The sequence below is a fragment of the Sceloporus undulatus genome, chromosome 6, assembly GCF_019175285.1.
Source record: "Sceloporus undulatus isolate JIND9_A2432 ecotype Alabama chromosome 6, SceUnd_v1.1, whole genome shotgun sequence".
Taxonomy (NCBI): Eukaryota; Metazoa; Chordata; class Lepidosauria; order Squamata; family Phrynosomatidae; genus Sceloporus; species Sceloporus undulatus.
The window spans coordinates 168,873,665-168,891,280 of NC_056527.1; the positions used below are offsets into that span (position 1 = coordinate 168,873,665).

Consider the following 17,616-nt stretch of genomic DNA (forward strand, 5'->3'; position numbering starts at 1 on the left):
TGCCTTGGAGATATTTCCAGGGAGTGTTGGAGATATCTATGGAGTGTCTTGGAGACATCTCATCCATGGGATGTCTTCAAGATATCTTCAGGGAGTCTTGGAGATATCCATGGGGTTGCCATGAGTTGGGATCGACTCGAAGGCAGTCAACAGCAAACCTAAGAGTTTCCAAAGGCAAATGGTTTATTTTGCAAGGCAAGCAAGTAACAGAGGCACCAGAAGGAAACACTGCAAACCATCATGGAAGCCTGGACCATCAGTAGTCGGGAAGGGGAAGCGTGATGGAACGGACCAAGTCTTCATACTTCACTATTCCATTGTGTCCCACGTTGGTGTCCTTCAAGAGGTTGTCCACTGCAAACAAAATGGCACCATTTCAGAAGTTGCAGTGTTAACAGCAACAAAGAAAATGGCCGTTGTGTGCCTTCCAAGTTGCTTCTGACTCATGGTGACCCTTAGGCCATCAGTTACAGGGTTTTCTTTGGCATCATTTCTTCTGAGGCCACTGAGAGAGTGAGACTTGCCCAAGGATTTTCTATGACTGAGCAGGTATTTGAACCCTGCTGGTTCAACTGCAACTCCCATCATTCTTCACTATTGGCTATCCTGGCTAGGTTTGCTGGGAGTTGCAGTCCAACAATGCATGGAGAGCCACATAATTCCCGTTCCTGTCTCTTAACAATGACAACAGACTTCCTTAACCTGGCTGTCTGGGGATAATGGGAATTATAGGTGTATTAGCCAAATGTACCAGATTGGGCAAAATGAGGCTAAGGGGACAGAAGAGTAATCTGTTGTGTGCATTGGTTTGGGTTTTTTTTTTGCAAGGGAACAAAACTATCCTTGAGGTTCCAGCCAAAGTCCCTGGAGAGGGATGCTCACCTTCCTCCCGGGACATTTTCTCTCCTAAATTCATCAGCTTGGCCCTCAGCTCTGCCACCGAGATGAATCCGGTCTTCTGTGTGTCGGCCATGAGCATGGCCAAGAGGATCTCGTTCTTGGGGTCTTCCTGCTGCATTTGCTTGTACATGATGCTCAGGAAAGTGGAGAAATCCAGCTCTCCATTGCGGTCTGCAAACGGAGGAGAGAATAAATGCAAACAGAGAGGCTGACATTACCTGAGCAGAGGCAATCCATGGCTCCCATCAGACTAACCTTGCAAAAAAATCACACTGCATCCACACTGCAGAAATAATCCGGTTTGACACCACTTTCACTGCCATGCCTCAATGCTATGGAAGTCTGGGGAATTGCAGTTTGTTGCAACATGCGCTCAAACCAGTGTACCGCTCTTGTATGTATATGCAAATACAGGTAGTCTGAAATCCAAAATGGTCTTTGTCCCTGATGTTTTGGAAAAGGGAGACTCAACCTGTAGTAAGCCTTGTAATTCAGGCACTTAAATCTAAATGTAATTTAACCTAATCCTAGTAGTTAAGTTGCTCTCCCTTCTTCAGTATGTACAGTTGAGTTAGATTTTTTTTAGCTTGTTCATGATCATAGAAACACAGTTGGAAGAGACATCAAAGGCCATCAAGTCAACTTGATGCATCTGTGTTGTTGTCGTTGCTATTGGGGTTGCCTTATGGCAACCCCAAAGGTGAACCTAGTGTGGGGCTTTCTGGGGCTGAGAAGATGTGACTTGCCCAAGGCTTCCATGGCTGAGCATGGTTTCGAACCCCAGTCTCCAGAGTTTGTAGTCCAACGTTCAAACCGCTGTGCCATGATGGCATCTACCTTTTCCTATTCATCCTTCTGTCTCCATTTTTGCCTATCAAAGGGGCATGTGGCTCCACAACAATGGAGACATATTGCATTGGAAAGGAAGTACTATTCTTTTTTGTGTGTGTTGGAAATGGCCATTAAATTTCCTGGACTTTGGGGATCTTTCAGTAGCCACAGGGCCAGAAAGAGGAAGAGGTGCCAGCCTGCATCATGCCATTTGAACCGAGAAAACAAAAGAGCAAAATGCATGTCTATGACTAACCTGTATGGTTTTTAACATCTTTGCCTGACCAAGAACTTGGTGGAAGTGGAGCTTTGAAAGCTTGCAACAGTGATACCTTTATGGGGCAAACAAAAATGCACAATAGAGAGACAGAGAGAGAGAGAGAGAGAGTGCCTTTGGGTTTGCCCCATAAAGGTACTGTATTGCTGTTTGGTGGGTTTTTGATGGAGAGGGCTTTGGAAGTGATGGAGGTGGATTAGATCTGCCCTGGACTTACCAATTTTGTGCTGCTGAAGATGCCTGGCCACTTCTCCTGGGATGGGGCTGACTCCTAGGCATCTCATCACCGTGAGAAGGTCGCTGGCCTTGATCTTGCCTTTGTGTTTCTTATCATAGAGGGAAAAACATTCCTTGAACTCTAAGGAAAAGGGAGGAAAGAAACACAACAGGAGAGGAAACTAGCCCAGCATCACTGCAAGTCTAGCAGTTGGGTACCACTTGCAGTCGTGGTGCCATCCTATGGAAACATGGGATTTATAGTTAGAGAAGGGGGGGGTACTTGGAATTATGTGCCAGAAAATGGTTGTCTATAAATATCACTTGCAATAAGTATTGCTTATAACTACAAAGATTGTAAGTGTGTAGTCTGGGTCAGTTTTAAGTTGGTTTGTTGCACTGCGGGGCAAAGAGAGACTGTTTGCTAAGAGAGAATATATGATGCTGCTTCCTTGCACAAGTGTGTACACAACTTCCTTACACAAGTGTGGCAGGATAACCCAGAGTTACAGCTGTGTAAGAGGACATTCTGGCCTAAAAGGACGGCTGCCCTTTGGAAAGGGACAAAAGCGACGCAGCAACGGAATCCACAATGAGACGATGTGGCATGGAGCCCAGCGCACTCTATTTTTGTGAGCTGAGTTTTCGGGAACAATTGGATCACTGCTATTATTATTATTAATATTAATATTAATATTATTCAGCTTTATTTAGGAACAAAAGCCAGAAGGGGCCAGCGATTTGGGCTTTGGGCTAGCAGATCATCTGGAAAGGAAGAACCATGTTGAAACCTCTCTCAAGTTTTCCTAAGGAAGAGCAGAGCCAAACCTTCAGGCGAGTGCATTGCTTGCTTCCTTTTTCTTTGCTCAAATTAGCATCTATAAAAATTAATTCCATTTTTCATAGAGGAAACAAGTCAACCAAGTAAAGGATAGCACAAAAACAAACTTGGTTCACAATTAAAATAATACTGTTTGAATAAGAAAAAGAAAGGGAAGGGAGAAAAAAAAGAATAGAATCAGGAACCACTGCTAGTCCAAAATATTTTCATTGTAAATATATAAATCCATTATTATTATTATTATTATTATTATTAGTTGTGTTCTGTTATAAACAGAATGCAAATTTAAAATAAAATAAAAGCACTTTAATAAAACAATAACATCCTCAGGACGCTCTTTTTAAAAACACAGATTTGCTGCTTCCTTTTGTATTTCTGAATAGAGAGCCAGACCGTGTCTCTTTCTTATCATTTTGGAAGGAGCCATGAAAAGGACGTTCAAGCAATGAATTAGGAAAGAAAACAGAAGAAGCCAGCAAATCTCTTTTGCATGTTTTGGCTCGCTTTTCAAACTCAAACTGAAAAAGGTGCGTACCGTTGATTTGGTCCTGAGAGAGAAACTTTGCCTGCAACCGTACAAAAAAAGAAGGCGAATTGCATGTTAAATAGAAGATCTGTTCTTGCAAAGAGAAGAACCCAACCAGACCTCCCCAAAGACCCAGAAACAAGGGAAGAGGTCCCTTTCCTTCACCATTTGCTGGGTTTGGGGGTCCCCTTCGTCCGAAACCCGGCTCGGTTCTCCTGCCAGCCTTTCTCTCTGGCCTTTCCTTCTGTTGGAGTCCAAAGTCCTCTGGTCCCAAAGGGCAAACAGGAACAAAAGCAGCAGGAGATGTAATAAAAGCGTCTCTGGTGACATGGATCCTTCGGCTGGATCCCTGTTCAGTTGCTTCTTGGGTTTCAGCAGAAACAGCAGCTGCAAAGCCAGCAATGCAGGCCAGGGAGACTCAGGTTGGATCCAAGCTGTTCTTCCATCCCTCCGCTTTGTGTGTGTGACAGCATGGCAATGCCACAGTCCTCTCCAATGCTCCAAATAGCAGAGTCTCTGTTGGGGGCTTGGTAATCCCACATTGATCGCAAGGCGCCGCATGCTGGGCTTAAAGACTGACTAGGAGCGCACTAAGGCGTAATGCGATTGTTTCCAGAGGACACTCTGGGGTCACTACTGGACAAGAGAGTGGACAGTGTGCTTCCCGGTCAAGGATGTGAAGGGGTCACTCTTCGGGGAAACTTCCCAGAGGTTTCCTTTTTGTTCTGCTTCTGGAAACTACTCAGGCCTTAGCCTAAAAAGACATTTTCAACACTCTCAATAGTGGCAGAGTTGACCTTGTTGTTGCTGGCCTTCCCAGATTAACATCCCATAGCAATCTCCTATTGACTTAATTAATTGTTTGACAGCTGCTCTAACTGCCTCTACCTTAATAATAATAATACTATTTATATCCCGCCTTGTTTGAGATACAATGAAGATAAGTTACTTTTTTACTGATGCTTTTATGGTTAGCTGCTTTGATTGGTCTGGAGAAGTAGGATGATGATGAAGATGATGATGATGATTTATTGTGTGCCTTCAAGTCTGGTTTATTCTTATAATACATGCCTTGTGTGCCAGGAACCCTTTGTCTCTATTGATGGATTTGTGGCTTTATTCTAATCCAGATGTTTCTCTTTCCAATATCCTCCTCTATAGTGTTTTGTGTTCAAAGACTGCTGTCCAGAGGTCAGAGATGGAATGACCAGGAAGACCGAAGCGTTCTGCAACAGGTTTTTGTGTCTTCCCATGTCTAACATCTATGTCCATTTTATCCTCTGACACAGAAAACTATATTTTGCTACCTTTATGTGCAAGATGGGAATGAAATAGTAATAGAGACTGGTTAGCATGCATGGAGATGACTGGATGGTAGGTTTGCCCTGAAGGAGTTATGCAAAGCTACCTTGTTGGTGTATTGCAATGCTGAATGTACCTGCGTATGTGCACCAACAACCCATGTGCAATGTGCATCCGTGTGCAATGGGGTTGCATGCCCAACTCCGCTTCTGCAGCCTTGAATTGGCCATTCCACCTTGGATAGGAATGTCCAACTCTTTTTGTAAGGGAACCTATATGTGTGAGAAGGGATTCCAGCCTTTGTAAAAAGAAAAGATCCACACAGATAGATTTTAGTAAATGTTTATTTTCTCTGCCAACAAGCTTCTTTGCATACACTGGGTTTGGATCACACTCAAGGATATGTACACCACAAAGGGTTACAAAAGGTAAGAGTTAAAAAGGATTCAGTGCAGGAATTCCAAGATCTCCCCCCCCCCCAAAAAAAAAAGTAGTAAGGATCTACTCAACAAGTCCTTGAGTTCTGCACCTCCATTAGAATCAGTGTTTTCTACCTGAGTATTCAAGGGAAAGAAAGAAGGGAAAGCATAGAAATACCACCAGAAAGAAGAAAAGCATGCTGCATTTAGGAAGAATTGGTTTTAATGTCAAGTAGCAATGCACTATTTTGGGCTGCAGGGACCCAGGGATGACCATATACCTCTTTGCTGCAGTTCTTAAAGAAGAGGTTGCTGGATGCTCCTAAGGCCTCATTCCCATTACCTTTTAAACCGGGTCACAAATCTGTTTGAACCAGTTCAAATGACCATGGTTCACACTTGAACTGAATCATTGAAGCAATTCAGAAGGGGGGGCATGCGCCGGACCCCTTTAACCAGCATCTTTTTGACGCTGATTTTTCCTGCATCTTTTTGGATAAATCGATTTCGCGCAAGTGTGAACCAGATGCACATCAGAATTGCTTTAAATTTGCCCTTCGGCTGGCTGGAGCAGGTCCATTTTGAATCCAGTCATTCGTCAATGTGAACCACAAGTGGGTTGTTTTACTAGGAAAAAATGCAATCAGGGCAAATGTAGTCTGAACCGTGCGCTCTGCTGTCGAATCGATCCACCGTTTCGGATGGCAAACTGGTTTATTTGTAAGTGGAAATGAGGCCTAAGTTTCCCTGTCTGCAAATCTGCCAAGTCTTCTTCCAATTTCCAAGCTTTACTCTGGGTTAATCTCTCTATCCTGCCTTCCTTCTATATTGTAAAGGAAGTTTGCTGTTTGCATAGTTTAATATCCCAGCCACAAGGAGGGAAAAGGGGAAGCAAGCGGAGATGTATAGTCCTGTGTTTCTCCTCTGCATCTGGCTTCTGGGATGTCAACAGACTCTGCTGGGAAAGGTAAGGACCCTGAACCAGGAGGAACACCTGTGCAAGGTATCTGTTGTGTGATCTGAAAATGCATGTGGGGTGTGAGACGCCCAAGAATTTAGTACAATTTAGTAAGATTTCCTGGTCTGATGAGCCATCCGCCCTTGGTTCTGGAAAGCTACCGTTTCCAACAGGGAAGGGTCCATCGCCTGCGTTTTCGGTATGCATTAAAAACTAACTGCTCTCCGCCTTTGCCGGATGCAGGTTACTCATGTGCAAGGTGTAGAAAGCCCACGGCTCTGGGATATAGATGACGCCGGGGTACTTCTTCCTGAGGATCTTGTCGTTCCAGAGCCAGCCGACCCAGAGAGCGATGAGCACCAGAGTGATGACGAAGGAGTAGAAGAGGAAGCGGCCGTTGCTGTCCATGAGGAGACCTTTGCGCTTCTGGTGCATGACCAGCGCCATCAGGGCAAAGAAGGTGAAGATGAAGAGGATGAAGATCTGCCCTTCTGTCACAAGGTACCTGCCAGAGATGGGAATGAAAACACGTCAGGGCTCCCACCTTCGTTGGGGGAAGAGGACTTGCAAGGGGTTTTGGAGGACGGATGGATGGACCCTTGCGGCAATACCTCTTGCCAGAACAAAGTCTGCAGCTCAGCCTCCAATGTCTGTAGCTCTGTCCTGACATTTATGTGTGCTATCTCTATCTCAAGTAGAAATCCATAAACCGTGTTGGCCTTTGAGATGCCATGAGTAATGACCGTTTGCATGAGTGTTGCTTTTGCTGCTACCAAATAACGACAACAACAAAAGTCAGCACCCACCTCAGTCACAGTATCACAAACAGCAGAGCAATGGAATAAAAATAACAACACGGTTTGTATACAATGGTCCCTAAACATTTGCTGGGGTTCGGGGTGAAGGACCCCTGTGAATGTGGAGAAACCGCAAAACATAAAAACACTATTATTTTTACCTGAAAGCACACCTCTCTAGGAATCTCCAGGTCCTCCAGTGCAACTCAGTGGCCAATATCTGCCAGAATCTGACCATAGAATCGTGCTGGAGGACCTAAAAATGCCTAGAAGAGTGTTTTCTCTAGGAACTTCTAGGTTCCCCAGCACAACTCTATGGTCAATTTTTGGCAGAGTTGCGCTGGAGGATCTAGAGATAAAGTATTAGCCAAAACTGTAAATAATCAAATCCACAGAAATCAAAGCCACAAATGTGGAGGCCAAGTGTACGCATAAAACTAAATTACATGCTTGGATATACATTGTACAAGTGTGGTGTGAAGGACTCTGAATTTATTTATTTTGGTATCATGTGAGAATGTAATATAACAAATTACGATTCAAAAATTCTTCAAGAAGTCCTCCATTGCATATTTCGGAAGGACTTTCTGTCCCATCTCGCCCCTTGCCTTTAGATTTGCTGGAGAGGCCATCAATGGAGAAAACGCATTGAGTTGTGACACAAAGAGGTCCAAATTTGTTGTGGATCCCTGATTTTGGAATTAGCACCATCTTTACTATCATTCTAGCACCTGGAGAAGATCTATTTACTCCTTTGCAAACACCTTTGCTGTGGCTTTAGTTAGTTCATCAGAGTTCTACTCTCTATTGTGCTGTACATATATAATCGAAACGCACATCCACAACTGACGCTGCCTCTCCATCTCTCTCCAAAGCGGCTTTGCTCACTTACCAGTAATAGAGGCTGCTGGGTCCGATGAGGAGAAGGGCCGAGACAGGGATCCTCTGCTGTCCCTCTTTGCAAGGTATGAAGCAGCCGGAAAAGTAGATGCAGAGGATGAGGAAGAAGGGAATGTACCTGCGAGAGGGAACGCACATTTATTTATTCACATTTGTCCCTCCACATTCACTAGGGTTAGGGGCAGAAGACCCCCACCATGAATATGGAAAAACTGCAAATAACAAAAACACAACGTTATTAACCTGAGAGGACACCTCTCTAGGAATAATCTCTAGGTCCTCCAGGGCAACTCTGTGGGCAATGTCCAATAAACACTCACCATAGAACTTGGCTGGAGGAGCTACAAAGCCCTAGTAGAGTGTCCTCTCTAGGAATAATCTCTAGGTCCTCCAGGGCAACTCTGCGGCCAAGGACTTTGAATTCAGTCCTTGGAAAGCGCCGATTGACTCCATCTCACCTGAGGAATCCCAGGAACCTGTGGCTGAGATCCTACCCTGGGGAGACGGAGCATAGCTTTACACTTACAGAGTTGTGCCACACCATATAGTTAGTGAATTGCAATGCCAAAACAATACGCACCACAGTGCAATGTGCACTCACATTATCCAGTGCAAACTTCACTTCTGCAGCCTGGCAGTGAATGCAGCTGTTTTGCCCTGAACCACTTCCATAGGAGAACTTACACCTGCGTAAGACACCTAGAGCAGTCTGGTCTACGTATGCGTTCAGAGAGTTAAGATCACTGCTGCACTATGTGTGCGTAGGCTTGTTCCCTAAACCAAGTGAGCCTCGTGTTTTCTGTCTCTCTCTCTCACACACAGAGAGAGCTATAAACACATGCTTTGGTGTCTGATGCTCTGCATGTTATCTAACCACAGCTGGGGGCAACCCATTGCCAAGCGAAGCGGAATACAATAGATCCAGGAGTTGGCATTTCCAAGTCTGACCCCCAGAGCCGCTGGGGAGGTCGCAGCATTGGGATGGGGGTATTTGCACGGAAATGGAGATGAGAAAGGGTTTAATGGGGGCTTTGCAGCCCCACTTTAAGCATATGGGGCAGGTGGCACTGATGCAAAGTATAATCCACCAGCCCATCATCTCTTGCATCTTAGATCCATCTGGTGATGGCAATGCAGCTGTTAGTTTTTGCAGGGGCTTTCTCCTTGTCTCTTGGAGAGACCCTTGCTATCCCTGAGAAAGTGGGGCTCTAGGCAATTGGGGGGCAAGGACCACCGCTGTGGATCCTTGGTGGATCCCATAGCAGCAGAGGAGGAAGGCAGACCCACGTTGGCCTTTAATCTCACAGAACTGCAAATCCCATTGGGTCTTCTGTGGAGCACAATTCCTTCCCAATGTCGCTTTTTTAAAAACTGGCTTTTAATCTTTTTTGCCATAATGTGTTTTTTAAAATCTGTTTTGTTGTGTGTCTTCAAATTGTTTCTGACCAATGGCGACCCAAAGGCAACCCTAACTCAGCAAAGTTTTTCTTGGCAAGAGCTGTTCAGAGCAGATTTGCCATTGCCTTCCTCTGGGGCTGAGAGAGTGGGACTTCTTGTCCAAAGTCACCCAGTGGTTTCTTTACACTAATCTGGGAACTCTGGCAAATCGTCATTATACCACCTCTAAAATAGATTTTAAAAACTAACAGCTAAACCAATGAGTCCCAAACCTTGGTCCTCCAAGTGTTTTGGAGTTCAGCTCCCAGAAGCCCCAGCCACTTTGGCATTCTGGGAGCTGAGGTCCAAAATGCTTGGGAGGACCAGTATTTGGGAATCACTGAACTAAGCACCAAGAGTATAAACTGGGAGGGAGGGAAGGGGATTACTTAATTTTGTGGTTTTATATCTATATGTATTTTATTGTTATTGCTCATGCTGTGACCTGCCTCAATCCACTGGGAGAGGCAGGCTAAAAAATAGCTGCTTATTATTATTATTATTATTATTTAATTAATTAATTAATTTATAAACTAAACACTGAACTAAGCACCAAGAGTATAAAAGCATGGTCAAAGGACCGTCCTTGGCTTACCACATTGAATGTCCAAGGTATTCATCGTAATAGTAGAGCAGTTCAAAGGAATCGATCTGCAAAGGGATACAAAGAGAGTTAAGGAGAGAGCAGGACGTCTGGACGGCCTCCATCTCAGTGGGGCGCTGAGTCCATTCCGGAGTTTGGCCAGCTTTAAAGGAGTCAGACGTGTTTAGGAACAGGTGTCAGGACATTGGGAGCCCTTGGGTCCAAACCTGGGTGGATTCCCCCTCATCCTTGGGGCCAGTCATCCCAGAGGGAGCTTCCTTACCAGGGTCTCTGGCTTGAGGTTTCGGATGATGGGGTTTTCTCGGACGGAGAGGTGGAGCTGGTAGCCGCTGAAGATGAGCCGGTGGTTGACAGAGTCGCCCACTAAGTGGATGCTGGCACCCATCACAAAAGTGATGATGCAGATGTAGACCATCGACCGGGGAAGGGTTTTCGGGGATCGCTCTATCAGCTGCAAGGGAGGAGAAAGAGGAGAAACAGGGCTTAGAGGGGATGCAAGGAGAAGCCCAAGCTTCTCCCTCTTTCCCCCCCAAAATTCCTCCATGAAGATGGAGAGGGTTTTATTCTTAAAAAATAAACATAGATGGATTGATTGTGTATTCCTGCATGGCAGAGGACTGGACTGGATGTAGCCCTTGGGGTCTCTTCCGACTCTGTGAAGCAGGTCATACAACAGGAGCTATACCTTAAATAAAAGAGAAGGCATTTTATGTATGTGTGTGTGTGTGTATGTATGTGCGTGTATATGTATATGTATATGTATATGTGTGTGTATATATATATATATATATATATATATAGTATAATATTGTGCTATATATATATATTATTGTGCTATTGTGCTATATCTTCTCTTTTAATGTGCTATATATAATTTCCCTCTCTCTCTCCCTCTCTCTCTGTGTGTGTGTGTGTGTGTGCATGCGCGCGTGCGCACACACACACAGACATCACTTTGGCTGTATTTTGACACCACTTTAGCTGCCATGGCTCAGTGCTACAGAATTCTGGGAACTGTAGTTTGTTGTGGCACCAGAGAGCTCTGACAGAAAAGACTAAATGTCTTACAAAATTACAGTTCCCAGAATTCCACAGCATGGAGCCATGGCCCTCAAAGTGGCGCCAAACTGGATCATTTCTGCAGTGCGGGTGCAGCCACAGAATCTCAAAATTAGTCATTTTCTAAAACATTATCACAGCAAAGATAGAAGTCACCCTATGCTTTTTCCGTATGGGGACAAAAAGTACACCACTCCACAACTTTGCATGGGATTTGCAAACTGGGTCTGAGACCCGTCCTGTGTCTTCTATGGGTCCCTTGGCCTTTGTAATATATGGCTTTCTACCAGAGAGATCTAAGTACCTAATGGCATCACAAACCCTATTATTCCTTCCGGTGGGAGCATGAAAGTTAAGGTGTGACCAAAGTGATATTCCCGTGTCGTGTGGATGCAGTTGGATTTAACCCTGCAAATGCATGTCCAACATTCACATCAAATCCTGCTATTTGGCCTTTCAGGAGACAGACAAACTCCTGAACAAAGTGCAAAACAAGCAAGATTATTGTATTGAATGAAAATGGGGAAACGGCCATGATCCGGTGCAAGGTTTACCTTGAGAAGAATAAAAGGCGTGATAACATTGTATGCCATGTGGAAATAATCTCCGGCGCTCGGCTTATTCAATGGAAACCATTCCAAGGGAAGCACGATCTGAAGGAAAAACAAAAGCCAAAAGAGGAAGATGGATGAACCCTATAATGGGAACTGTATAATAAGCAGAAGGTAAGAACAGCGGAGGGTTTTCTTTTCTGTTGGTGCTTTTGTCACTATTTGTCATGGAAGCCCCTTTCTTTCCTGCGTTGGCCGAAACCCAAACCGAACAAATGTCTGGAAACTGCATTGCCCTTAGAAAGGAGAGGCAACACTACAAACCCCTGGATCCTAGAATTGTATTGCATTAAGACGTACAATTTGGCAGTTAAAGTGGGGCCAGACTGGATTAATTCTGCGGTGCAGATGCACAAACACAGTCAGAACTGATAGTCAGATGCCCAGATTTCTACTCATTGGTCTGCTGGCATTAAAAAGGCATTTGGACTTACCATGGCAATGGGGCGCCCAAAGTCCAGCACCCAGTTCTGCAGCGTGAAATAAAACCAGAGGTCGAAATGAAAGCGCGGACGCCTGCAAGGATCGTCCTCTGGGCCGGTCCCATGCCTGCGGATGGAGAAAAGGACAGGGATCTGGGTTAGCCAAAGGGCAACTCTGGCTCATCTACACTGCGGACATAATGCAGTTTGGCACCACTTTAGTTGCCATGGCTCCATCCAACAAGACCCTGGGATTTGTAGTTTGGGGAGGCACCAGTGCTCTTTGGCAGAGAATGGTAAAGAAGCGGCACAATTACAAATCCAAGTCATCTGTTGGGTGAAGATGATTATTATCATCATCCACTGGAAGACGTCGATTTTGGAAGTTCTTTAGCATTCTCTGTCAAAGAGCGCTGGTGCTTCTCCAAACTACAAGTCTCTGGTTTCTGTAGGATTGGATCATGGCCGTTAAAGTCGTGTCAAATTGCAGGAATGACGAAATTACGACAAAAAGACTAGCAACAATCTTCATAAGAAAAGGATGATCGCAAGCAAGCCTAGCAAGCAGAGGAGTGACACAAGGGGCTCTTTGCAGGAGCAGGCCAAGGGCCCTTCTGGGTGCAGAGCATGGAGAGACCCCAGTTTGCATACTGGTTTTTCCCAGGGCTCTACTGGGAGGAGAGTGGCCCCATAATGGCGAGGCGGCCTTCAAACGTTGGCGATTGTGTGTCTAGAAGAGAGAGCCAGAGAGTTCCTCGGAGGAAACCAGGAAGGACAAAGCCTAGTTTCTGCTGCTGCCCTTTAGACCCAGCCAGGACCTCTGCAGTGTCCCAGGGATGGCAATGCCCATGATCCCCCCTTGGTCTGGGGACGATGGGATCTGCAGTGGGGCTCACCTGCCCTGGAAGGAGCCCGAGGCCCCAGTCCGCCTCCGGAGCGAGGAGCCCTGCATGGGTCCCTTGGGCCTCTGGACCCCTGGCCCTAAAGGGGCCCTGCTGCTGCTGCTGCTGCTGCTTCTCCTGCTGGGCAGCTGCGGACCTCCATCCTCCTCTGGAAAGAGAGAAAGAGGAAGAAGAAGAGAGCAAGGAGGAGGAGCCTCCCTTTGCGCCTTTACGCACGGAAAGGGCTCCTCCTCCTTTTCTTGCTGCCTGGGATGGCAAGCCCTGCCTCTTCCCCCAAGGCCCTCTGCACATGCTCTGGGACAGCCCTGCTCCTCCTAGTCCTGCTGAGGGATCTGAACTCAGGACCAGAGGCTACTAGAACAGAGAGCCTGGAGGAAGAGCATGGCTTCCTTTTGGCAAAGGCCAAGATGCCGGTGCTCTCTTCCAAGTCTCGGCTGCTAGGATTCTCCTTGGTATCCCATTCCTCCCCTCTTCCACTCAGAGGCAGAACATCTGGCAAGGAAAGGAGGAAGGAAGGGATGCCAACAACAACAACACAAAACCTAGTCATGCCCAGGGTTAAAATGTGCCCTTTGCAACTAAGGTTTAGACTGTGAACAGATCCATTGGTGAACCACAGAATAAAATGGGTGCACATGTTCCATATCATCTACGGGTGGGAGAGAGAGAGAGAGAGATCTGTTCCGCCAGGAGTTGTTGGGTGCTGCTTTTGGCTCTGGCCCAGACTGGGGCCGAAGGGAGCTGCCCTTCTTCCCTCCATCTCAGGCCAGATGTCCAGAGCGGATCAGAAGAGCTAGGGCTGCCCAGCACAGCTGGGCTTTGCAGAGATCAAATCTTTGGCCAGCTTTAATCCATTAATCTTCGGATGGAAGCAAACAAACAGTCATTCTGCCATAAATTGAGAAGGCGAGAGGAGAGCCATGCCTTGAAGTGCCTCCTCCTCCTCCTGCCTTGCTCAGGGCCCTCCTGGAAATGCATGGCTGCAAAGGGAAGACTGGAGCAGATGGAGAGATCTTGCAGCACCTTTGAGACTCAATGAAAGGAAGAGGTTGGCAGCAGGAGCTTTTCTAGGCTTCATCTACTTCCTCAGATCCATTTGCTGCATTTCCACTCCATTTCCACTCCACCAAATGCATCTGACTTGAGTCTATGAAAGCTCACGCTGCCAACTGATTTCTTTCGGTTAGTCTCAAAGGTGCCACAAGATCTCTCTAGGTTACATACATTTGCACATCGCATTACATTATATAAATGCAGGCAGCCTGGGTTGTGATCGAAAGCGACATTTGGGGCTTCGGGGGAAGCTGGTAATCTCTGCTTATCACAAACACCGGTGGCAAATCCTCCATGCCCCCTTCAGCAGCGAAACAAGAGCATGGACATTGGGAGAGTTGATTTGATGCCTGGCCATGTTTGCTCATAGATAATCTCATGCTCAGATAATCCATCTTTTAGGAGGAGATTAGGAGGAGAGAAGGGAGGCCAGGAAGAGGGCCAGAAGGGCAGGAGATTGAGAGGAGAGGGAAAGAGGCCAAAGGGAAGGGTGCTCTGGCTACATAGCATGTGTTTCAAATGGTCTTGGGAGTCCAGTTTTTGTACGTATCTATCTATCTATCTATCCATCCATCCATCCATCCATCCATCTATCTATCTATCATCTATCTATCTAATTTATATGTGTGTGTGTATATATAAAACTGTATATTATATGTGTGTGTGTGTGTGTGTGTATATATATATATATATAATTATACACACACACACATAATTATATATGCATATATGTGTGTGTATTTATATACAATTATAAATATGTATACATAACCATGTGTTTAATATTATGTATGTGTCTATATACATACACACACACACACTCACATATATAAAATTATAAGTTTGTATGTATGTGTATGAGTATATATATGAAACTGTATGTTATATATGTGTATACATAACTGTGTGTGCAATATTATGTATGTCTGTATGCGTGTGTGTATAGAAACGCTTGCGCAGGAGGAGACCATTGGAACCATCACGGCATCGCATCCAAGGGACTCATTCCTGGCTCTCGGGCGCCCTCCAGTGGCTGCTTCAAGCACATTTCCAAATGCTAGCCACAGGAGGGCGCCCGAGAGCCATTCAGCGATGGCTCTTATCCGGCTACGATCTTATCCGGCTAAGATCATAACCGGATAAGAGCCATCGTTGCATGGGTCTCAGGCGCCCTCCTGTGGCTAGCATTGGGAAATGCCCCCCACATGCTGTGTCTTGTGAGGATGATGGGAAGTGTCCTCCAAGCCCCCCACATGCTGTGCCTTGTGAAGATGATGGGAAGTATATATATATATATATATGCATGTGTATATATATATATATACACACACACACACACACAGAGAGCAAAAGTATGCATGTGTGTTTGTGTATATATGTGTGCGTGCATACACACACACACACACACACACATATACATAGACAGACCTCTGATATATATACACACATATACACACACACATGGAAGTGCCAAGTGCAGAGGCATCCCTTGCTTGGCAAAGTCAAGGGCCCTTTTTCCTCCTCCTCCTCCATCCAGCTGTAAGACTTTCTAGCAGCATTGGCCTCAATGGAAGATGGAGAGAGGGACCCTGGGAAAAAGCCGCTGTCTGAAGCCATGGACCTTTTGGGAGCCTCCTTCTGCAAAGCCCACTGGCCACTGCTTCTTCTTCGTTCTCCTGGGAACCCAGAGGCAGAGCTCCAGCAGTTTTGGGGAGCCTTGCTCTTGAACGTTTCCCGAATAATAATAATAACAATAATAATAAACCATTCACCTTTAAAATGATGATACTTTTAGATTGTGATCCTGAGGGCAGGAAACCGTCTGATTAAACATCATAATTGTAAGCCACTCTGATAGCCTTTAGGGCTGAAGGGCGGGGGATCAATATGGCTCCAAGGGACTAATTCCTGGCTCCCGGGCGGCATTTCAAGTGTGCTTTTTCCCAAAGTGTGTTTTTTTGTGTATTTTTTGTGCTTTTAATGCTAACAAGTCTGCTTTGTTGTGACAATGATGGTGATGATGATGATGATGATGATGATGATGATATTGATACTCTCTGAGGCATGACCAATGTAAGTTGCTCTGAGTTTTACAAACTCATGAGCAATGAAGAAAAATCAAAGTCCCTTGGCCAAGTACACTTCTGAGAAGTACAGTTGGTGCAAGAAACCTGAAACCCAGGGCAAATCCACTTCTTGTTAACCACCTTGACATGTAAAATACGCATAGCCATGTTCACCCATGTTCAGTGTGAAACCCAAACAGTTTGGTTATGCACTAAGCCTCTGAAATATGCAAGAGATTGCCATGTTGAATAAAGCCATGTTCAATGCCCAAATGTGTGTCATGTGTGTTTTGGAATTGGGGGGGGGGTGTTTGGCCAGAAAGGGAAGTACATTTCTGCCATCTGTCTAGGAATAATGCCAAAATGTCCTCCATTTTGACAGAGCTAAGGAACATGCATTTATATTCATGCTTTTTTAAATTATTAATTTTTAAAAGTTGTTTGTGTGTCCTCTATTTTAAAAATATGTCCTACATTTGGGGCTAAATTTTGTCATACATATGTCCTACATTTTTTACATTTGTCCTGGTTTGGAGGTTGACAATTATGGCAGCCCTAGGTGGATGGAGTCCATCAAAGGAGCTTGCAAGACCTGAGCAGAGTAGTTAGTTATCGTGGGACAGACTCTTTTTGGAGATCTCTCGTTCATAGGATTGCCATATATCAAAGTCAACTTGATGGCAAGCAACAACATGGAGAAAAGAAGGTTAAGGGGTGACATGAGAGCCATGTTTAAATATCTGAAGAAGCGTCATATTGAGGATGGCGCAAGCTTGTTTTCTGCTGCTCCCCAGAATAGGACACAATTGGAACAACGGATTCAAGCTACAGAAAGAGCAACTCCACCTAAACTTTAGGGGAAACTTCCTGATAGTAAGAGCTGTTTGACAATGGAAGACGCTCCTTTAGACAGCGGTGGAGTCTCCCTCTTCGGAGGTCTTGAAACAGAAGATAGGCAAACGCTTGTTGAGAGCGCTTGGGTTGTGTATTCCTTCATGGCAGAATGGCTTGGACTGGAGGGCCCTTGGGGTCTGATTCCATAATGTTATGATTCTATTATCATCATACTATTAATAGCAAAATGAAGATGATGTTAGCTTGTTCAAGGGAGGCAAACTGCACTCCTTTTCCGCCTTTCCTCGTTCTTTCTGCAGTCGCCCCAGAGAGAGCCACGCAAGGCACATTTGGGACAGAGCTGCTGCATAATGGATGACTTGGCCCTTCTGCCATTTCCACCAGCGACGGCGGCGGCTCCGGTTTCGCGACTCCGGATTAACAATTCATGATGTTGTCACTGAAACCCCTGCGAAACAATGGCACTGTGCTGGCCTGGGGTCCCATTAGGAAGATCGCGTTCCCGATCGTGTCAGCTGGCCGAAGCAAATGGCTGGTCAGGACAATAAGTGAGGGTCCAAAGGCCTCTGGAAACGGAGAAGAACAAAAAAGCAGAAGAAGAGAGAGGATGAGGACAAAATGGCTGCTGTCTTTGGAAGAA

The 17,616-nt window shown here is 45.5% G+C and overlaps 2 protein-coding genes across 3 annotated transcripts; both read right to left on the reverse strand.

The window, feature by feature from the left end:
- Positions 1 to 165: 165 nt before the first annotated feature.
- Positions 166 to 4,094, reverse strand: CALML4 (calmodulin like 4). 2 transcript variants are annotated; one of them, XM_042472410.1, is made up of 5 exons: positions 3,757 to 4,094; positions 3,601 to 3,631; positions 2,226 to 2,366; positions 883 to 1,071; positions 166 to 354 (listed from the first exon to the last, which is right to left on the reverse strand). In XM_042472410.1, the coding sequence occupies exons 1-5, from the start codon at positions 3,919 to 3,921 to the stop codon at positions 257 to 259; spliced, it is 624 nt and encodes a 207-aa protein (XP_042328344.1). In that variant the 5' UTR covers positions 3,922 to 4,094; the 3' UTR covers positions 166 to 256. The 2 variants fall into 2 exon arrangements, with proteins under 2 accessions (XP_042328344.1, XP_042328345.1); XM_042472411.1 differs by having other exon boundaries at positions 2,226 to 2,334; positions 3,757 to 3,819.
- A 1,829-nt stretch (positions 4,095 to 5,923) lies between these two features.
- CLN6 (CLN6 transmembrane ER protein) lies at positions 5,924 to 13,191 on the reverse strand. The gene is made up of 7 exons (XM_042472412.1): positions 12,997 to 13,191; positions 12,113 to 12,227; positions 11,622 to 11,720; positions 10,271 to 10,459; positions 10,000 to 10,055; positions 7,960 to 8,085; positions 5,924 to 6,775 (listed from the first exon to the last, which is right to left on the reverse strand). Exons 1-7 carry the CDS (start codon positions 13,050 to 13,052, stop codon positions 6,484 to 6,486), a joined length of 933 nt encoding a protein of 310 aa, XP_042328346.1. The 5' UTR covers positions 13,053 to 13,191; the 3' UTR covers positions 5,924 to 6,483.
- Positions 13,192 to 17,616: the final 4,425 nt, after the last annotated feature.

What these genes read in the sequence shown, in the direction of transcription:
- CALML4 (XM_042472410.1), bottom strand. Translation starts at nt 3,921, where the DNA reads ATGTCACCAGAGACGCTTTTATTACATCTCCTGCTGCTTTTGTTCCTG. An exon ending in ACCCCCAAACCCAGCAAATG is followed by an intron (nt 3,632 to 3,756) that starts GTGAAGGAAAGG and finishes GTACGGTTGCAG; the next exon opens with GCAAAGTTTCTCTCTCAGGA. An exon ending in TCTTCAGCAGCACAAAATTG is followed by an intron (nt 1,072 to 2,225) that starts GTAAGTCCAGGG and finishes CTCCGTTTGCAG; the next exon opens with ACCGCAATGGAGAGCTGGAT.
- CLN6 (XM_042472412.1), bottom strand. Translation starts at nt 13,052, where the DNA reads ATGCAGGGCTCCTCGCTCCGGAGGCGGACTGGGGCCTCGGGCTCCTTC. An exon ending in TCGGGCTCCTTCCAGGGCAG is followed by an intron (nt 12,228 to 12,996) that starts GTGAGCCCCACT and finishes CTCCATCCGCAG; the next exon opens with GCATGGGACCGGCCCAGAGG. An exon ending in TACCTTGGACATTCAATGTG is followed by an intron (nt 8,086 to 9,999) that starts GTAAGCCAAGGA and finishes TCCCTCTCGCAG; the next exon opens with GTACATTCCCTTCTTCCTCA.